Source organism: Pan paniscus, chromosome 10, assembly GCF_029289425.2.
Source record: "Pan paniscus chromosome 10, NHGRI_mPanPan1-v2.0_pri, whole genome shotgun sequence".
Classification (NCBI taxonomy): Eukaryota; Metazoa; Chordata; class Mammalia; order Primates; family Hominidae; genus Pan; species Pan paniscus.
In genome coordinates this window covers 117,116,460-117,135,067 of record NC_073259.2, presented here as the reverse complement: position 1 = coordinate 117,135,067, position 18,608 = coordinate 117,116,460, and the positions used below count along the sequence as shown (strand labels likewise).

Below are 18,608 nucleotides of genomic sequence, written 5' to 3'. Positions count from 1 at the left end.
ACAACTAGGCCTTAAGGAAAGGGACAGCACTGCAGAGGAGGGGGAGCTTGAATGTGCACTGTAGCACCAGACTGTCTTAAATCCTGGCTCTGCCCCTTAAATAGCTGCATGATTCTGGGCAAATCATTCCACTTCTCTGAGCCTCAGTGTTTTTCCATCTGTAAAATGGGGACAACAGTAATTCCTTACATGGTTATTGTGATAATAAAATCAGGTAATTTGCACAAAGCAAGCCTTTGGCCCAATGCATCCTCTGAAGCTCTAGCTTTAGACAAAGAAAATGGGTTGATAATCAGGGAAAGTCTGCTCCTGATTGACTGGATCGCTGATAATAAAGATGTGGGCAAGGCCCATGCTAGATGCTCTGGGTACCTTCAAAGAGAAAAAGGCCACCGGACAGACGTGTTCACCTCTTTTTCCTGAAGACTACAGCACGATGTGGGCTCAGTGACTGCTGTGGGCTGAAGATGTTGGAAATACTTCCAAGGAGTGACTGGGACCTAAGTGAGTCCTTGATGGAGACGTCGGACTTTAAAAAAGTTATCTGATGTCCTTGGCGACTAAATCTCCAAGTTATTCTCTCAGTTTAGGGAAATGTAAAATGTAGATAAATAATTCCAGTTACCACAGGAGGATTTTAAAAGTATTTTCTAAATAGAAAAACGTTGCAACATACAATTGGATTAACTGAGATACATTTTAAGAAAGTATAGATACCACCACCATGTCTAAAAAGTGACCTGTGGCTTCAGAATAAAGCAAAAACAAGAGAACACCTTTAAAAATAAGGGGCGCTAGAAAGCCTCCCCACCTCCCTTTCCAAAAGTCTCTCGATGCCCCTCACGTCGGCCCCACAGTTTTGGGAGGTCCAAGATGCCGCCTCCCATTTCTCTGGACAGTGGCGGCAGACAACGCCTACACGAAGCTGGACAAGGCCATCTTGGAAGTGTGGCTGTGGAGGATGCACCTGTATGTCACTGGGGGCTAGATTTTTTCATCTCTAGAACTTCATTCTCTTGGCCTCTGCTTCAGACTTGCTGGTGGTAACAGCGGTCTGGTGGGGAGGAGGGTGGCCAAGTTCCAAAGAAGGCAGCAAAGCTGTAGTTGTGGAAAAGGGAGGTGGGAGTGACTGAATACGGCCTTGAAATTGCATATGACATCTGCTTGAGGTTTCGGGCTACTTTAAGCAAAGCTCTGAAGATTGATTTTTTAAAAAATGAGGGTGTGGTCCAGAAAAATCTTACCTAAACCTCTGGGCCTCCAAAGTAAAGTCACCTGCCTCTTTCTAAAGAACCCAGGTGTCCCTATCACTTATTGGAGTGCCAAGTCACTCAAGAACTAAAAAGATTTTGCTCTTTGGCAACTGTGTGTTTATGTCCCATCCTGCTAACCTTCCATCCACTGGGTGAAAAACAGCTGTATCTCTCCTCTGATCATGAGAGCAGGAACAAAGTTGGTACTCTGGTCCCAGAACACTAAAGTTGTCTAAAATGTCACAGAAATGTACACTGGGGCCAGGCAATTGTAAGGTCAGGCCCCAAGTCACTAGGGGAAAGGATTCTCCAAGCTAAACCTGTTCAAATGTTGTACTCACCTGTTCTTCAAATGATGAGATCTGCCATCTGTACATTCTTAAGACATCCAACAAGCAGCTTGCATCTAAGACCTCATCATCAGTAACTTCTTGGCAGGACAAGGCTGGAAACAAAAAAGGTAAGACAATTATTAAATTCATCAGCATAACAACTAACCAGAAAACTTGCACAGTATAACATATCAAAGTTAATTAAAAATTAAAGACCGCAGGCTGGGTATGGTGGCTCATGCCTGTAATCCCAGAATTTTGGGAGGCCGAAGTGGGCGGATTACAAGGTCAGGAGATCCAGATCATCCTGGCTAACATGGTGAAACTCCGTCTCCACTAAAAATAAAAAAAAAAAATTAGCCGGGCGTGGTGGTGGGTGCCTGTACTCCCAGGTACTTGGGAGGCTGAGGCAGGAGAATGGCATGAACCCAGGAGGCGGAGCTTGCAGTGAGCAGACATCGTGCCACTGCCCTCCAGCCTGGGTGACAGAGTGACACTCCATCTCAAAAAAAAAAAAAAATTAAGGACTGTAGGATTAACCTTAGAATTAGATATTTTTCATCATTCTTTGTAGCTTTACCCAATGCTTAGTACTCTATTAGGCATTTATGTTTACTGAATGAATGTAATTTTTCATGAGGCTGCAGCATTTAAATGAAGTAACTGATTCCTGTATCTTCAAACTATCATCATCAATATAAATTTGTTGCAAGGTTCTTATTGAGCAAAATGATTTTAACTCACAACTTTCAGGTTGGGAGGGCCCTTTAACATTCATCCAGTCCAACCCCATATTTGGTGCTACACTCCTCTCCACAGGGATATTCCCAAGGCCTTTGCTTGTATTTGTTTGTATTTGAGTTTCTGATTTTCAAGGCAAAGCATCAAGCTATATGCAGCAGCCTAAAGGGTCTTTTGAGTAGTGTACTTTTCTTTTTTTTTGAAAGAGAGTCGTGCTCTGTCGCCCAGGGTGGAGTGCAATGGCGTGATCTCAGCTCACTACAACCTCCGCCTCCTGGGTTCCAGCGATTCTCCTGCCTCAGCCTCCCGAGTAGCTGGGATTACAAGGCATGCGCTACCATGCCCGACTAATTTTTGTATTTTTAGTAGAGATGGGGGTTCCCCCATGTTGGCCACGCTGGTCTCGAACTCCTAACCTCATGATCGCCCACCTCAACCTCTCAAAGTGCTGGGATTACAGGTGCGAGCCACTGCACCCACCCGAGTGGTTTACTTTTCAATCACAGGTAGAATCAGGCCTAATAAAAGTTTGATGGGCTTATGAATTTATATTATAATTACTTCTAGACCAAGGATTGGCACTTTTTCTGTAAAAGTCCATCTTAGCCTTGCTTTTTTTTTTTTTTTTTTTTTGAGACAGGGTCTCATTCTGTCAGGCTAGGGTGCAGCGGCATGATCTTGGCTCACTGCAGCCTTGACCTCCTGGGCCCAAGCAATCCTCCCATCTTGGCCTCCTGAGCAGCTGGGACTACAGGCACATGTCCTTGTGCTCAGCTAATTTTTGTATTTTTTGTAGTGACAGAGTTTCACCATGTTGCCCAGGCTGGTCTTGAATTTCTGGGGTGAAGTGATCTGCCCACCTTGGCCTCCCAACATGCTGGGATTACAGGTGTGAGCCCCTGTGCCTGGCCACATCTTAGGCTTTGTGGACCACATGGTCTCTGTTGCAACTACTCAACTCTGCCACTGCAGCACAAAAGCAGCCATAGATGTAAAAAGAAAATAACATTTCAGGACCTTCTAAATGCATTATGCCAAGGGAAAAAGTGCTGGAAACAGTCATGTAACACAGCTGCTTTTCTTCTCTGGCGCATGGCCACTGCTTCCTGACCTTTGTGTTGAGATGTTACACGTTAACCAGACTCCCTGTTCTTCCCTCAAACCTTGGCTGAATGGACTGGAGATAGAGAGCCTTGTGATTATTACCTCTTTACAACAGAATGGTAGGCAACCCCCTAAGAGTGTAATCCATAGTAGCCAATCAAATCTTACATCTGTATGTTAGCCATTGTATGGAAAATGTTATAATTCTTTTCAGTACCTCCGTTTTTGTCATATAAATGATCCCCACTTTTCCCCACACTGGGAGCACTGATCACCATTTCCTGGTATTTGTGTGTCCCCAGACAGCCGCCTTCACACTTTGTGCTTGAATAAACCCTTTTAGCTGGATCTCGAACTCTTTGATTATTTGAGGCTGACATAGGCAGTACCTGAACAAATGGACATGACTGTGTTCCAATAAAACTTTATTGACAAAAACAGGTGGTGGGCTGGATTTGGCCCATGAGCCATCAGGTGCAGACTCCTGATCTTGGCCACCCTCCTTCCCAGCATGTTACACTAGACCAGTACTGCTAGAGTGTGAGAGAAAAAAATACAGAAGCCTGCCTCTCAGTGCAGTTTCTGGAAGTTCAGTGACTCCCAAGATACAGTAGGCCAGCCTGTTTCTTCTTTCTGACTTGTCGTCAATGGGCTTGAAAGATTCCTTTAAAGCCCAGACTTCTGGGCTGCTCTGCCTATGAAGTAGCCATTCTTTTATTCCTTTACTTTCTTAATAAACTTGCTTTCACTTAAAAAAATAATAATAAAGTCCAGGCTTCTGCATCAGTGTGTATATACCCTGGGGCTAGCCCTTTCCCTCCCAGGACAAAGGGAGCAGGGTTGGGAAATGAACCACATCTTTCTCCCATACCCCTCGGGCAGCCCTTCTGTTAGCTCCCCCCACCAACTACCCACCAAAGGAAAATTTTAATGCCTCCTTTAACCCAACTTTGTCTAAAATACTATGGGGCAATTTGGCAAAATCTACTAACATTTTCATATTGTACAATCCAGCAATTTTACTTTCTCAATCCAGCAATTTTTTTCCTAGAGAAATGCATGCTTAGGTGCATAAAGGGATATGTATAAGGATGTTCACTGTAGCCTGCTTATCTTGACAAGGAGCTGGAAGCAAATGGCTGAATAAACTGGGGTGTCTTGACATTATGGAAACTATGCAGCTATAAAAGTGAATGAGGCCAGGTGCAGTGGTTTACGCCTGTAATCCCAGCACTCTGGGAGGCCGAGGTGGTTAATCACTTCAGGTCAGGAGTTCAAGACCAGCCTGGCCAACATGGTGAACCGTCAACTCTATTAAAAACAGCAACAGCAAACACCCAAAAATTAGCCGGGGGTGATGGGTGCACACCTGTTGTCCTAAATACTTGGGAAGCTGTGGCAGGAGGATCACTTGAACCCTGGAGGCAGAGATTGCAGTGAGCTGAGATTGCATCACTGCACTCCAGTCTGGGCAACAGAACAAGACTCTGTCCCAAAGAAGAAAAAAAAAAGTGACCAAGGTTTGCAAATCACATCTGATAAGGGATTAATACCCAGAATATATAATCTCAGAACTTCTAAAACTCAACAACAAAAAACCAAACAATGCTGAGCGTGGTGGCTCATGCCTGTAATCCCAGCACTTTGGGGGCCTGACACAGGCAGATCACAAGGTCAAGAGATCAAGACCATCCTGGCCAACATGGTGAAACCCTGTCTCTACTAAAAATACAAAAATTAGCTGAGTGTGGTGGCATGCGCCTGTAGTCCCAGCTACTCAGGAGGCTGAGGCAGGAGAATCGCTTAGAACTCAGGAGGCGGAGGTCGCAGTGAGCTGAGATGGCGCCACTGCAATCCAGCCTGGCAACAGACTGACTTCTCAAAAAAAAAGAAACCCAATTCAAAAATGGGCAAAGGACTTGAACAGGTATTTCTCCCAAAAAGATAGACAAAATGGCCAATAAGCAAATGAAAAGATGCTCAATATAACTTATCATTAGGGAAATGCAAATTAAAGCAATTACCATACCATTAGGATGGCTACTATCAATAAAAACAGAAAATAATATCTGTTGGTGAGGAGAAACTGGAACTTTTATGTATTGCTGGTGGAATTATAAAATCGTGCACCATCTGTGGAAAACAGCACAGCAGCTCCTCAAAAAATTAAACAGAATTACCATTTGATCCAGCAATTCTACTTCTGAGTGTTTACAGAAAATAACTGAAAGCAGGGAATTTGGACACTAATGTTCACAGCAACATTATTCATGATAGCCAAAGAATGAAAATAAGCCAAATGTCCACTGACTGACAGAGGGACAAACAAAATGCTGCATATACATGCAACAGAATATTATTCAGCCTAGGCCTGGCGTGGTGGCTCACACCTGTAATCCCAGAACTTTGGGAGGCTGAGGTGGGCGGATCACTTGAAGTCAGGAGTTTGAGATCAGCCTGGCCAAAGTGGTAAAACCCCGTCTCTACTAAAAATACAAAAAATTAGCCAGGTGTGGTGGTGCACGCCTGTCATCCCAGCTACTCAGGAGGCTGAGGCAGGAGAATCACTTGAATCTGGAAGGCGGAAGTGGCAGTGATCTAAGATCGCACCACTGCGCTCCAGCCTGGGTGACAGAATGAGACTTTGTCTTAAAAAAAAATAGAAAGAATATTATTCAGCCTTAAAAATGAATGAAATTCTGATACATGGTATAACATGGATGAACCCTGAAGACATTAAGTGAAATAAGCCAGTTACAAAAGGGTGAATATTATATGAGTCTGCTTAATGAGGTACATCTTATAAATATGAGGAAACTCATGACTTAATGAGGTCTGAGTCAAATTCAAAGAGAGAGAAAGTAGGGCAGTGGTTACCAAGGGCTAGGGGGAGGGGAGAGTGGGAGTTACTGTTTCATGGGTACAGTTTCAGTACGGGATGATGAAGAGTTCTAGAGAGGGATGGCCGTGACTGCTGCACAACAGTGAGGCTGTACTTAATCTACTCAACTATATGCTGAAAATGGTAAATTTTATGTTATGGATATTTTGCCACAATTTAAAAAGTAGGCAAAGGATATAAACTAGCAATTCACAGAAGACAAACTATAAGACCAATACACTCAAAAAAGAAAAAAAAGGCTGGGTGCGGTGGCTCAAGCCTGTAATCCCAGCACTTTGGGAGGCCAAGGCGGGCGGATCACGAGGTCAGGAGATTGAGACCATCCTGGCTAACACGGTGAAACCCCGTCTCTACTAAAAATACAAAAATATTAGCCAGGCATGGCGCCTATAATCCCAGCTACTCGGGGGGCTGAGGCAGGAGACTAGCTTGAACCCAGGAGGTGGAGCTTGTAGTGAGCCGAGATCATGCCACTGCACTCCAGCCTGGGTGACAGAGCGAGACTCCGTCTCAAAAAAAAAAAAAAAGTGAAGGAGGTAGAGCTACATGTACTAAAATGGATGCTTCTCTAATGTATTATATTTGGCCATGTAAATCACCAACAGAACAAAACAATATACAGGCCAGGTGTGGTGGTTCATGCCTATAATCCCAGCACTACGGGAGGCTGAGGCGGGTGGATCACCTGAGCCCAGGAGTTCAAGACCAGCCTAGGCAACAGTGTGAAACCCCATCTCTACTAAAAATACAAAAATTAGCCAGGTGTGGCAGCACGCACCTGTAGTCCTAGCTACTTGGGAAGCTGGGGTGGGAGGATAGCTTGAGCACAGGAGGCTGAGGTGCAGTGAGCCGAGACTGCACCACTGCACTTCGGCTTGGGTGAGACCCTGTCTCCAAAAAACAAAACAAAAACAAAACAGAAAACAAAAAAACCTACAATATATAATTTCTATGGATGCATAGAAATGTATTCAAATGCACAGAAAAGGGTCTGGAAGGATTCACCTATAGCTTCCTTTTGGGAAAGGTGGAGGGGAGCAGGGTTGAGTATTGATAAAGGGGACTTTGGCCTTCTCTGTAATGCTTTAATCTTTTACAAAGAGAACTGATTCATGCATTACTTGTATAATTAAAAAATTATTTATAGGCCAGGCATGGTGGCTCTTGTCCGCAATCCCAGCACTCTGGGAGGCCAAGGCAGGCAGATTGCTCGAGCTTAGGAGTTCGAGACCAGCCGGGGCAACAAGTCAAAACCCTGTCTCTACCCAAAATACAAAAAATTAGCCAGGCATGGTGGCATGTGCCTGTAGTCCCAGCTACCTGGGAAATGGAAATGGAGGATTGTTTTGGGCCTGGGAGGCAGATGCTGCAGTGAGCTGAGGTTGTGCCACTGCACTCCAGCCTGGGCGACAGACAGAACCCTGTCTAAAAAAAAAAAAAAATTTTTTTTTTTTTTTTAAACCAAAGTTAGAGACATTGGAAAGCAGAAGCAGAGAAATGAGCAGACATCCTGGGACAGCAGCCCAAGGATGGCTCTGGCTCCCAGCACTGGGTCCCATGTGAAGGATAAGGGCAGTGCTGAGGTCAGGGTTAGGATAACTCATGTGGACATTTCAGCTTTCACAAAATCTTTGGAGTGGTGTTTTTAACCCATTTCCCATTTGCCCCAAGAATACTCCTGTCTTTAATCCTAATGTAACATCATATACATTTCTGTTACATTAGGATTAGAGACAAGTTCTATTTAGAAATAACTCCCATGAACATGGCTAGGTGCAGTGGCTCACTTCTGTAATCCCAGCACTTTGGGAGACCAAGGTGGGAGGATCACTTGAGGTCAGGAATTTGAGACCAGCCTGGTCAACATAGCAAGACCCCATCTCTATTTTTTTTAAAAAATTAAAAAGGCCAAGCATGGTAGCTCACGCCTGTAATCCCAACACTTTGGGAGGCCAAGGCGGGTGCATCACTTGAGGTCAGGAGTTCGAGAGCAGCCTGGTGAAACCCTGTCTCTACTAAAAATACAAAAACTAGCCAGGCGTGGTGGGGCATGCCTGTAATCCCAGCTACTCGGGAGGCTGAGGCAGGAGAATTGCTTGAACCTGGGAGGCAGAGGTTGCAGTGAGCCGGATCCCGCCACTGCATTCCAGCCTGAGTGACAAGACGAGACTCATCTCAAAAAAAAAGGAAAGAACTCCAAGAACAGTTTTTCTATTTTCGCATTTAAAATCAGTCAGATTTGCTTCGGCCTCAAAGAGCATGTTTACGTAAAATTAGATGAACGCTGGCAGCGAGTTGCACATTTTTTTTTCTAAACCAGGAATGGGCTAAAAAAACAGGATAGTAAAAGAAATTATTCTCAAGTCACCTCTTCCACAGAAAAGTACGCTTGCTTCATAAAGATTTCTGTGTCAAGCAGAGCTCACATGGGAAAATACCTCAGTGAAGCACGATTTAGCTGAATGTTTTTTAAATCCAATTTTCTCCTTACAGTGAGAGCAATATATGCTTATTGTTAAAAGTTGAAGTATAGTTTTTTTCCAAAAATGATTTTAAAATTACCAATGACTGCACAACACAATACCAAAATGGCCACTGCTAACATTTCAGCATTTTTCAGTCCAGTCTTTATCTGTGGAAGTTCCTACCTTGATGAAGTCAAATTATATTTTGTACGCTGCTCTTTAAATTTAATATTACAGCCTATGCCCTCACCCAAATTAAAAAAAAAATTCATAAAAGTGATTCTTAATGGCTGTATGCCATCGATTACTTTATCATTTTCCCATCTAAGTGCTAGCCAACCACTACCCGGCTTAGCTTCCGAGGTCTGATGAGATCAGGTAAGTTCAGGGTAGTATGGCCACAGGTGATTGCTTAATGATTCTGTTTGATATCTACATTCTTTCCTTTTGCCATTATAATTAGGTGTTGGAGATCTTTGTGCATACATTGCACTCTGTATAATACCCATGGAATGTCAGCAGATTTTATGAAGAAAAAAAACAGTTCTACGGTCAAAAAGTTGGTTTAAAAATGAAGTTGGGCTGGGTGCAGTGGCTCACGCCTGTAATCCCAGCACTTTGAGCTGAGGCAGGCAGATCAGTTGAGGTCAGGAGTTCGAGACATGTCTGGCTAACATGGCGAACACCGTCTCTACTAAAAATACAAACATTAGCCAGGCGTGGTGGCATGCGGCTGTAATCCCAGATACTAGGGAGGCTGAAGCAGAAGAATCGCTTGAACACGGAAGGCGGAGGTTGCAGTGAGCTGACATCGTGCTACTGCACTCCAGCCTGGGCAACAGAACAAGACTCTGTCTCAAAAATAAAATAAAATAAAAATAAAAATGAAGTTGGGGCCAGGCGTAGTGGTTCATGCCTGTAATTCCAGCACTTTGGGAGGCTGAGGCAGGCATATCACTTGAGGCCAGGAGTTTGAGACTAGCCTGGCCAACATAGTAAGACCCTGTCTCAACTAAAAATGCAAAAAATTAGCTGGGTGTGGTGGCACAGACCTGTCATCCCAGCTACTCAGGAGGCTGAGGCACAAGAATCACTTGAACCTGAGAGGTGAAGGTTGCAGTGAGCTGAGATTGTACCACTGCACTCCAGGCTGGGAAAAAAGGTGCGACTCTGTCTCAAAAACCAAAAACAAAAAAAAGTTGGGTAGGTTATTTCTTAAAACCTTTACCAAGCCAGTGTATATTGTGACTCTCCAAGTTGGGGGCTACCATTCAGCCATTCCTAAACTTGTTTGCTTTTAGACTCCATTTTTCAGGCTAGTTAAGTCACAATCTACGTTTCTAACCATTTTCATAAGGCGGACTCCCAGACATGGAATTACTGGGTCAAACAGTACTGAGTATTTCGCAAGCTATTATTGTGTAGTTCCAAACTGCTTTCCAGAAAAGTGGCACTAAGTTACACCCCTCTCAGCGGTGTATGTATTGTCCGACAGCTGGACAGGGCTGCAAATTTGTTTTTTAATCTTTGCTGACAGGCAAAAAACAGCATTTTTATTTTGTTTATACTTCTTTGATGATGGTCGAGTCGAACATTTGAGTTTGTTAGCAATTTGTATTACTTCTTTTGTGAATTACCTTATTTTCTAGGCTAATGGACATTTTTTTTTTTACTTTAATGTTTTTGAAACCAGAATACTTCTTACAATGAAACTGTTTATGTGGCAGTGGATTTCTTTCCTTCCTTAAAAAGCTGTTATTAACTTGACAATTTAAAAAATAAATGGTTCCATCTTTGATTTTTTTTTTTTTTTGAGACGGAGTTTCGCTCTTGTTGCTCAGGCTGGACTGCAATGGTGCAATCTCAGCTCACCGCAACCTCCGCCTCCCAGGTTCAAGCGATTCTTCTGCCTCAGCCTCCTGAGTAGCTGGGATTACAGGCATGTGCCACCATGCCCAGATAATATTTTTTGTGTTTTTAGTAGAGATGGAGTTTCTCCATGTTGGTCAGGCTGGTCTCGAACTCCTGACCTCGTGATCCACCTGCCTTGGCCTCCTAAAGTACTGGGATTACAGGCATGAGCCACTGCACCCGGCCTCCATCTTTGATTTTTAAAAAATACTTGTTTGTATCTATTGGGCTCTTGGTGTTTTTTATTCATAATGATCTGTATGATCTTTTCCTACAATAAGGTATTAACTCTTTGTTATAAGAGTCTCTGTCATCTGGACTTCTTTGAAAAGGTACATAATTCCCTTGAAATTCCCATCTAGATACCTTTCAGAAGGTGCAAGAGTGTTAAGGATAAATACTGGTGTGAGGGGGGCTCCTTCTGATCCCTGGAGTACTGGGAGGTGAACTCTTCCAGCCACCTGATGAAAGCAGGACAGGCAGACAGGCCTTGTAGCAGGGAGTTCATGAAGCAGGTGTTCCCTAAATTAACAAGGCCAGGCACAAGCCCTAAAAAAAAAGCAGGGGGAAGAAGAGAACAGCATATCACATTTGATCAATTTCTCTCCCATTTGGGACCCAGAGTTCCTGCGCTGTGGCCTTAAATTTGGAATCCCGATCCAAGAAGATCCTTATCCACAGAGATCTGGGGCCAGGCCTTCTATCTGTGCCAAGGCTTGGTTCTAGTACTGCTCCGCCGACTGTAAGCACAGAAGGATAGGTCCCCTTTGTGTGTTATTTTTGAAACCTATCATGGTATCCAGCACAGCTTGGTTCTTCCTAAATGTACAAAAACACTTAGTAACCATCTCCTGTCTTTTTCTCTTCCTCATTCTCCCCTACATGCTCTCTTTCTTCTTTAATCAGAAAGCAATGTTTCTCAGAACAGAAGAAAACAATTGTTCTGTTGTTACTTCCCCAGGACAATGATTCTGTTCTTATCTTAACAATCACTGGGAAAGACACCACTATACCAATTCTGATCAGTCTTTCTGCAGAGATCAATGAAATCTAATATACTTCTCTCTTCTGCTAGCAATCTTTTAAAAAAACTTTTTATTATCAAAGTTCTCAAAGACACAAAAAAGGAGGGAGAATGTAAAATAAACCTCAATTATAACTGTCCCCAGATTTAACAATGATCAAATTTCACCACATTCTTCTTTCTTTCTTTGCTGAATTTTAATCAATGTTACATAGAGCCACACTTTCAAAAGGGAGCATTTAAAAAAAAAGAAAATAATTTTTTAGTAATGAAGGCACTAACTTGAAATTTTTACCAGTTACTAGCAAGCTAGTCTGAGAGAACACAAATGTATGATGTAATTGGTCAGTCTGTACCACTGAAAACTACAACTGCCGTACTAATGAGAACACTTCTTAGACAATTATGCCGCTTGACATTTTTCATTACAAAGCAGGCCTCCAACTCCAGTCTGGAGAGGGGCTGAAATAGAAATCTTTTTACTACACGGTATAAAATAATGACTAACGGTAAAAGTACTGTTTGAAAACCTGAAGTCCTAATTTTAAAGATACAGAGAACAAATATGACCAACCTCCCCACCTTCTTTGTACTGTTTTCAGATAACAGGGATCTGGGTCAAGTCTACAGACCATGATGCAGTGTTCTCATTCTTACCTTTTCTACGCTTCTTTCTTTCTGTAATGGGACCCCAAATAACATATATTCCTGCTGCAAGAGCAGCAGCAATTCCACCTATAACTCCCCAGTTCTTCATGACTTTATATCTAAAAAAGAAAACAAGTTTACTGTCTTCCCTCATCACAAACACAAAAGGCGAATATACAGATATAGACAGAATAACATTTTGTCAAAATAACCCACCAAATACCTAATTGCAAGTTAAAGTAATATATAGTCATAGGATTACATCTTGAAAATCAGGATGTTTAGACATTAGGATTTAAAATCTAAGTCAGCTGGGCACGGTGGCTCATCCCTGTAATCCCAGCACTTTGGGAAGTCAAGGCAGGAGGATCCTTTGAACCCCAGAGTTTGAGACCAGCCTGGGCAACATGTGGAAACCCTGTCTCTACTAAAAACACAAAAATTAGCTGGCCGTGGTGATGTGCACCTGTAATCCCAGCTACTCGGGAGGCTGAGGCAGGAGAATCACTTGAATCTGGGAGGCAGAGTTTGCACAGAGCTGAGATCGTGCCATTGCACTCCAGCCCAGGTGACAGAGAAAGACTCAGTCTCATAAAAACAACAACAACAACAACAACAACAACAACAAAAACTAAGTCAAATCATCACATTCCAAAGGCTACTTCTCACTCTGAGGAAAAACTGAAGTTATTTTCCTTTTCTGCCTCTCACTCCACTTCCACATGGAACGTTACCAGCCAATGCTCTGACCTCAAGGCGTTTGCACTGCTGTTCCCTCTGCTCAGAATGCTCTTCCCCCAGATCACTGCTTGGCTCACTCCTTTACCTCCCTTCGCTTCTCAAGAGGCCTACCTGAACATATCAGTGGGACCTGTCCTTGTCCCCTTGACATGTTTCTACTTTTTCTTTTTACCATAGAACTTAACCACCTTCTAACATAAAATTAACCTATTCGCTATGCTTTTTTTCTTTCTTTTTTTTTTTTTTTAATGCACTGGGTTTGTTGTCTGTCTCCCTCAACTGGCATGTGCTTTGTTTTACCCACTAATGAGCTCAAGTGTCTAGATCATACTTGGCACATAGTAGGTTCTCAATAATATTTATTGAGGCCAGGTGTGATGGCTCATGCCTGTAATCCCAGCACTTTGGGAGGCCGAGGTGGGCGGATCACCTGAGGTCAGTGGGAGACCAGCCTGGCCAACACGGTGAAACCCTGTCTCTACTAAAAATACAAAAATTAGCTGGGTGTGGTGGCAGGTGCCTGTAATCCCAGCTACTCTGGAGGCCGAGGCAGAATGGCTTGAGTCCAAGAGGCAGAGGTTACAGTGAGCCCAGATTGCGCCACTGCACTCCAGCCTGGGTGACTGAGCGAGACTCTGCCTCAAAAAAAAAAAAAAAAAAAAATATATATATATATACACACACATATATATACATATATATGTATATATGTGTGTGTGTATATATATATAAAATATTTATTGAATGACTGAATACTGGAGAAAATATACAGAAATGAATTTCTCTTTTAGGATATTAGACAGGGAAGGGGCACACATACAATGGTATAAAAGAGCTGAATATTTATAAAATTAAAGATTTCCTAACTTCAGGCTTGACTTGAACACTGGTTATGCTTTTGCTACATATTAAGAAATTTCCCCAACAATTTAAGACATTGTTTTTATACAAAGTTATATACTTCTACAAAATAAGACAAACCATCTATGTGTATATAGCTATGTAATGTGTATCACATATATGTTACACATGCATACATACGTGTTTGTGTGTGTGTGTGTAATACATTATTATCCCAGTATTTGGATCATGTGAATATTGTTTTGATTTCAGTTCAGTAAACATTAACTTGGTGAAGAGTCACTGGTGGTAATATTGACCCTGTTTTATAATAATCAGCATTTCTTAGTATCATAGCTGATAGCTGAATTTCAGATAAATATTTGTTTTCCAAGACAGAGTCAACAGAATATGCACCAAACTTGGTTAAGAAAGTGGGATTACCTTATTCTGGTTCAATCCTGGCTTTGCTATTTCATTTGGCATCACTTCACCTTCTAAGCCTCAGTTTCCTCATCTGTACAATGGGGACAATCATAAGACCTACCTCATAGGGCTGTTGTGAGGATTAAATAAGTGTGAATGCATAGAGTACATAGTAAGAACTTAATAAATGTTAGCTGCTACAAATTAAGCATTACAATCTCAGGATCATTCATGAAAGCTATTCTTTCTTTTTTTCTTATTTTTATTTTTATTTTTTTTTGAGACAGTGTCTTGCTCTAGTTGCTCTAGTGCCCAGGCTGGAGTGCAGTGGTGCCATCTCAGCTCAACACAATCTTCACCTTCCGGGCTCAGGTGATCCTCCTGCCTCAGCCTCCCAAGTAGCTGGGACCACAGCTGCACACCACATGCCCAGGTAATTTTTAAATTTTTTTGTAGAGACAGGGTCTCACTACATTGCCCAGGCTGGTCTCGAACTCCTGAGCTCAAGAAATCCACCTGCCTCAGCCTTCCAAAGTGCTGGGATTACAGGTGTGAGCCACCATGCCCAGCTGGTGAAAGGTATTCTTGAAGTTTCTTAATACATCACTGAGCTTTTACACGATACGTGAGTTCACAAAAGTGCCTGGAAAGATTATAAAGGACTGTCATGGAAGTGCTAAGGTGCTTTACCAGTGCTTTAAAATCCCCTAATCAAACACTAATATTTAAGGGTACATACTCTCTGCCAGGCCCTGTGACAATCTTACCTCATTTTTAAAACAACCCCACAGATGCAGGTTCTACTATCACTTTCATTTTTATAGCAGAAGAAATTAAGAGCCCAACTTGGTCACAGTGAGTGAAGGAACATGGCTCTGAATCATGCCTGTCTGTCTCCCCAGGTCTGTGCTTAAAACCACGAAGTTCAAGATGGAAACTGAAGGGAAGAGTGTCAAGGGGATGGGAGAGAGGACTTGTCCATGACTTTGGCAGCATAAGGAAAAAATACCCAGGGACAAGTGGCGACTTTGGAAACTCCATTCCTCTGCAAAATGACATCACGAGGAGAGTGGTGGGGCCTGGGGGTGAAAAGACCTGGCTTCTCCTCCCAACTCTGCTATGAGGTCAGCTATGGGGCCACACTTCCTATCTACGGAATGGGGGCACTGGACAGAATAAGTATCGAGGACTTTCAGCCCTGGGATAATAAGCTCTTTAAACCTGCTCCAGTTCCAGAGGAAGCCGACCTGAGCAACAGGTCTCAGTCATTTGGGGTCAGCAGTGGGGGAGGGGGTACTCAGTTCTGAAGCCTGGAGCCCTTGGGAGGGTGAATAAGAGGGAAATGGGGGCCCTGACAGGATTGGGGATCCAGGCAATCGAGGAGTCCTAACAAGAACGGAGGGCTTTAACAGGACCAAGCAACCTTAACAGGTTAAAGGGGCCCTGACCAATTTAGAGACCCTTGCAAAACAAGGGCCTTTACTCACACTAACAACATCAGGGACCCAGACAGAAGTGGGGATCCATATTAGACTAGAGGGCGGGCTAACAGGAATAGGGGGCGGTACAACAAAACGCGGGGCTCGCAGGCCCGGGGCACTTATAGGACTAGAAGAACCGTGCCAAGGTTGGGGAACCCTGGCAGTCCAGAAACTGATATGATTGGGGGACCCAGAAGGATTGGGAGTATACTAGAAGGATTGAGGGGTCTTGGCAGGCCTAGGAGGCACTGAAAGGACTGAGGGCACTGACAGAATTAGGGGCCTTGACAAGACTGGAGTGCCCCGGGTGTCCTGGGAACAATGACAGGAGGGGGAGGGACTGACAGACCTGGGGAGTGCAGACAGAATTGGTGTTGCCGAAGGACTGAAGCCCGTCAGTCCTCCCACCTACGGGCACAGGCCTCCAACCCTAAAGGACGCAGAACCTTCCAGAATGCCCGCGCGGGCCCTGGAGACCCCAACTAGGGCATGAAAAAGCCGTCACGGGCCCAAGCTGGGGACCCTGGTCCCGGCCTCTTCGGCCGCCCCGCCCCCCAAAATCTCACCTGACGGCCGCCCCGGTCCGCAGGAAGCGCTGGATGGCCCTGTCGGCCGCGGTCATCGCCGCCTCGGCCCGGGAGCTCAGCATTGCAGCCGCACCGGAGGCCTGAAACCGTCTCCTCCGCTACCGCCGCCGCCGCCGCCGGACCGAGGGATACGAAGGTTCCCGAGACAGCGGAACCTGCGGCCGCAGTCCCAGCACCTCGGGGGAACGTAAACCGCAGGACAGCTCCCAGGGGGACCGGAAGTAGCTGCCCCCGGAGAGCAATAGCTGACGGACCACGTCCTTTCTTTCTTTTCCCTTAGCAACAGGCCCCGGCGTCGGTTGCTACGCTGGGCTCAGTTGCCTGGGGCTGCTTGGTTTTCAGATTTGCTTAGGCTCCATTCATAAATACAGATGGCACACTTCTAGGATGGACCCTGGGTCATGATTTGAATTTTTCGATGTGGGGAAGGGAGGCCAACAGCCGAAAGTCGGGTCAGGCCTCTGCTATAATTAGTTATTATTGTGGCCAGAGTGGAAATAGGTCGCAGAGGAAGGAACTTTAATGAGCATGAGGCCCATCTCTGACGATATCAGTAGAGAAATCAACATCTTTAATAGCCAACAAACTTATTGTTTACTTGGGTGCCAGGTATAGAGCTAAGTATGTTACATTCATTATTTACATTTAATATTCACACCAACTCTAACATTACCCACATTTTACATCCCAGGGAACCCAGGAAATTTGAAGAAATAGTAAGTTTTTTGACGCAGCTTGTAAGTGGTGAAACAGAGATTGGCAGTTCGGTCTGTCTATCTCCAGAATAGCACTCTCCAACAGAAATATACAGGAGCCACATAGGTAATTTTACATTTTCCAGTAGCCACATTAAAGTAAAAAGCAGGAGGTAGGCCAGACGCCGTGGCTCACGCCTGTAATCCCAGCACTTTGGGAGAACGAGGCTGGTGGATCACCTGAGGTCAAGAGTTCGAGACCAGCTTGGCCAACATAGTGAAACCCCATGTCTACTAAAAATACAAAAATTAGCCGGGCGTGGTGGCAGGCTCCTGTAATTCCAGCTACTCAGGAGGCTGAGGCAGGAGAATTGCTTGAACCGTGGTGGTGGAGGTTGCACTGAGCCGAGATCATGCCACTGCATTCCAGCCTGGGTGACAGAACCAGACTCCATCTCAAAAAAAAAAAAAAAAGAGGTCAGGTGCGATGGCTCATACTTGTAATCCCAGCACTTTGGGAGGCGGGGGGGTGGGGGTGGGGGGCGCGGATTGCTTGAGGTCAGGAGTTCGAGACCAGCATGGCCAATATGGTGAAACCCCGTCTCTACTAAAAAATACAAAAATCAGCCGGGTGTGGTGGCGCGTGCCTGTAATCCCAGCTACTCGGGAGGCTGAGGCAGGAGAATCGCTAGAACCTGGGAGGCAGAGGCTGCAGTGAGCTGCGATCACACCACTGCACTCCAGCCTGGGCAACAGAGAGAGATTCAGTCTCAAAAAAAAAAAAAAAAAGCAAGAGGTAAAATTAATTTTAACCATATTTTTTCCTTGACCCAATATGTTCAAAATATTGGGGCAGGTGCAGTGGCTTATGCCTATAATCCCAGCACTTTGGGAGGCCAGGTGAGAGGATGGCTTCAGGCCCAGAGTCCAAGACCACCTGGGCAACATAGCAAGAACCCATGGCTACCAAAAAACAAAGAAAAGAAAAACAAAAAATGTCATTTCTATGTGAAAATTATTGATGAGATAATTTACATTCTTTTTTTTTTGAGATGGAGTCTTGCTCTGCCGCCCAGGCTGCAGTGCAATGGCACGATCTCGCCTCTCAGGTTCAAGCGATTATCCTGCCTCAGCCTCCTGAGTAGCTGGGATTACAGGTGCACACCACCACGCCTGGCTAATTTTTTTGTATTTTTAGTAGAGACGGGGTTTCACCATGTTGGTCAGGCTGCTTGAACTCCTGACCTCGTGATCCATCCGCCTCGGGCTCCCAAAGTGTTGGGATTACAGGCGTGAGCCACCGCGCCCGGCCCATTATTTTTTTGTTTTTTGGTACTAAGTACCTCTCAGTTTGGAGTACCCACTTTTCATGTGCTCAATAGCCACAAGTTGCCAGCAGCTACCGTATTGGACAGCACAGTTTATAAAGCATTAGAGCCAGCAAGATTTTTCCCTCCC

At 44.4% G+C, this 18,608-nt stretch overlaps 1 protein-coding gene across 2 annotated transcripts in view; it reads right to left on the bottom strand.

Moving 5' to 3' along the window:
- USP30 (ubiquitin specific peptidase 30) overlaps positions 1 to 16,738 on the bottom strand; it is a 35,478-nt gene extending 18,740 nt beyond the window's left edge. Inside the window, exons 1-4 of one of the 2 annotated variants that reach the window (XM_003832514.4) lie at positions 16,435 to 16,738; positions 12,390 to 12,499; positions 11,075 to 11,257; positions 1,595 to 1,698 (exon numbers count right to left, since the gene is read on the bottom strand). In XM_003832514.4, the coding sequence (XP_003832562.1) occupies positions 1,595 to 1,698; positions 11,075 to 11,257; positions 12,390 to 12,499; positions 16,435 to 16,517 (480 nt within the window). In that variant the 5' untranslated portion in view covers positions 16,518 to 16,738. The remainder of the gene's footprint in view (positions 1 to 1,594; positions 1,699 to 11,074; positions 11,258 to 12,389; positions 12,500 to 16,434) is intronic. The other variant, XM_034934422.3, reaches the window with a different exon arrangement.
- Between the last annotated feature and the right edge of the window lie 1,870 nt (positions 16,739 to 18,608).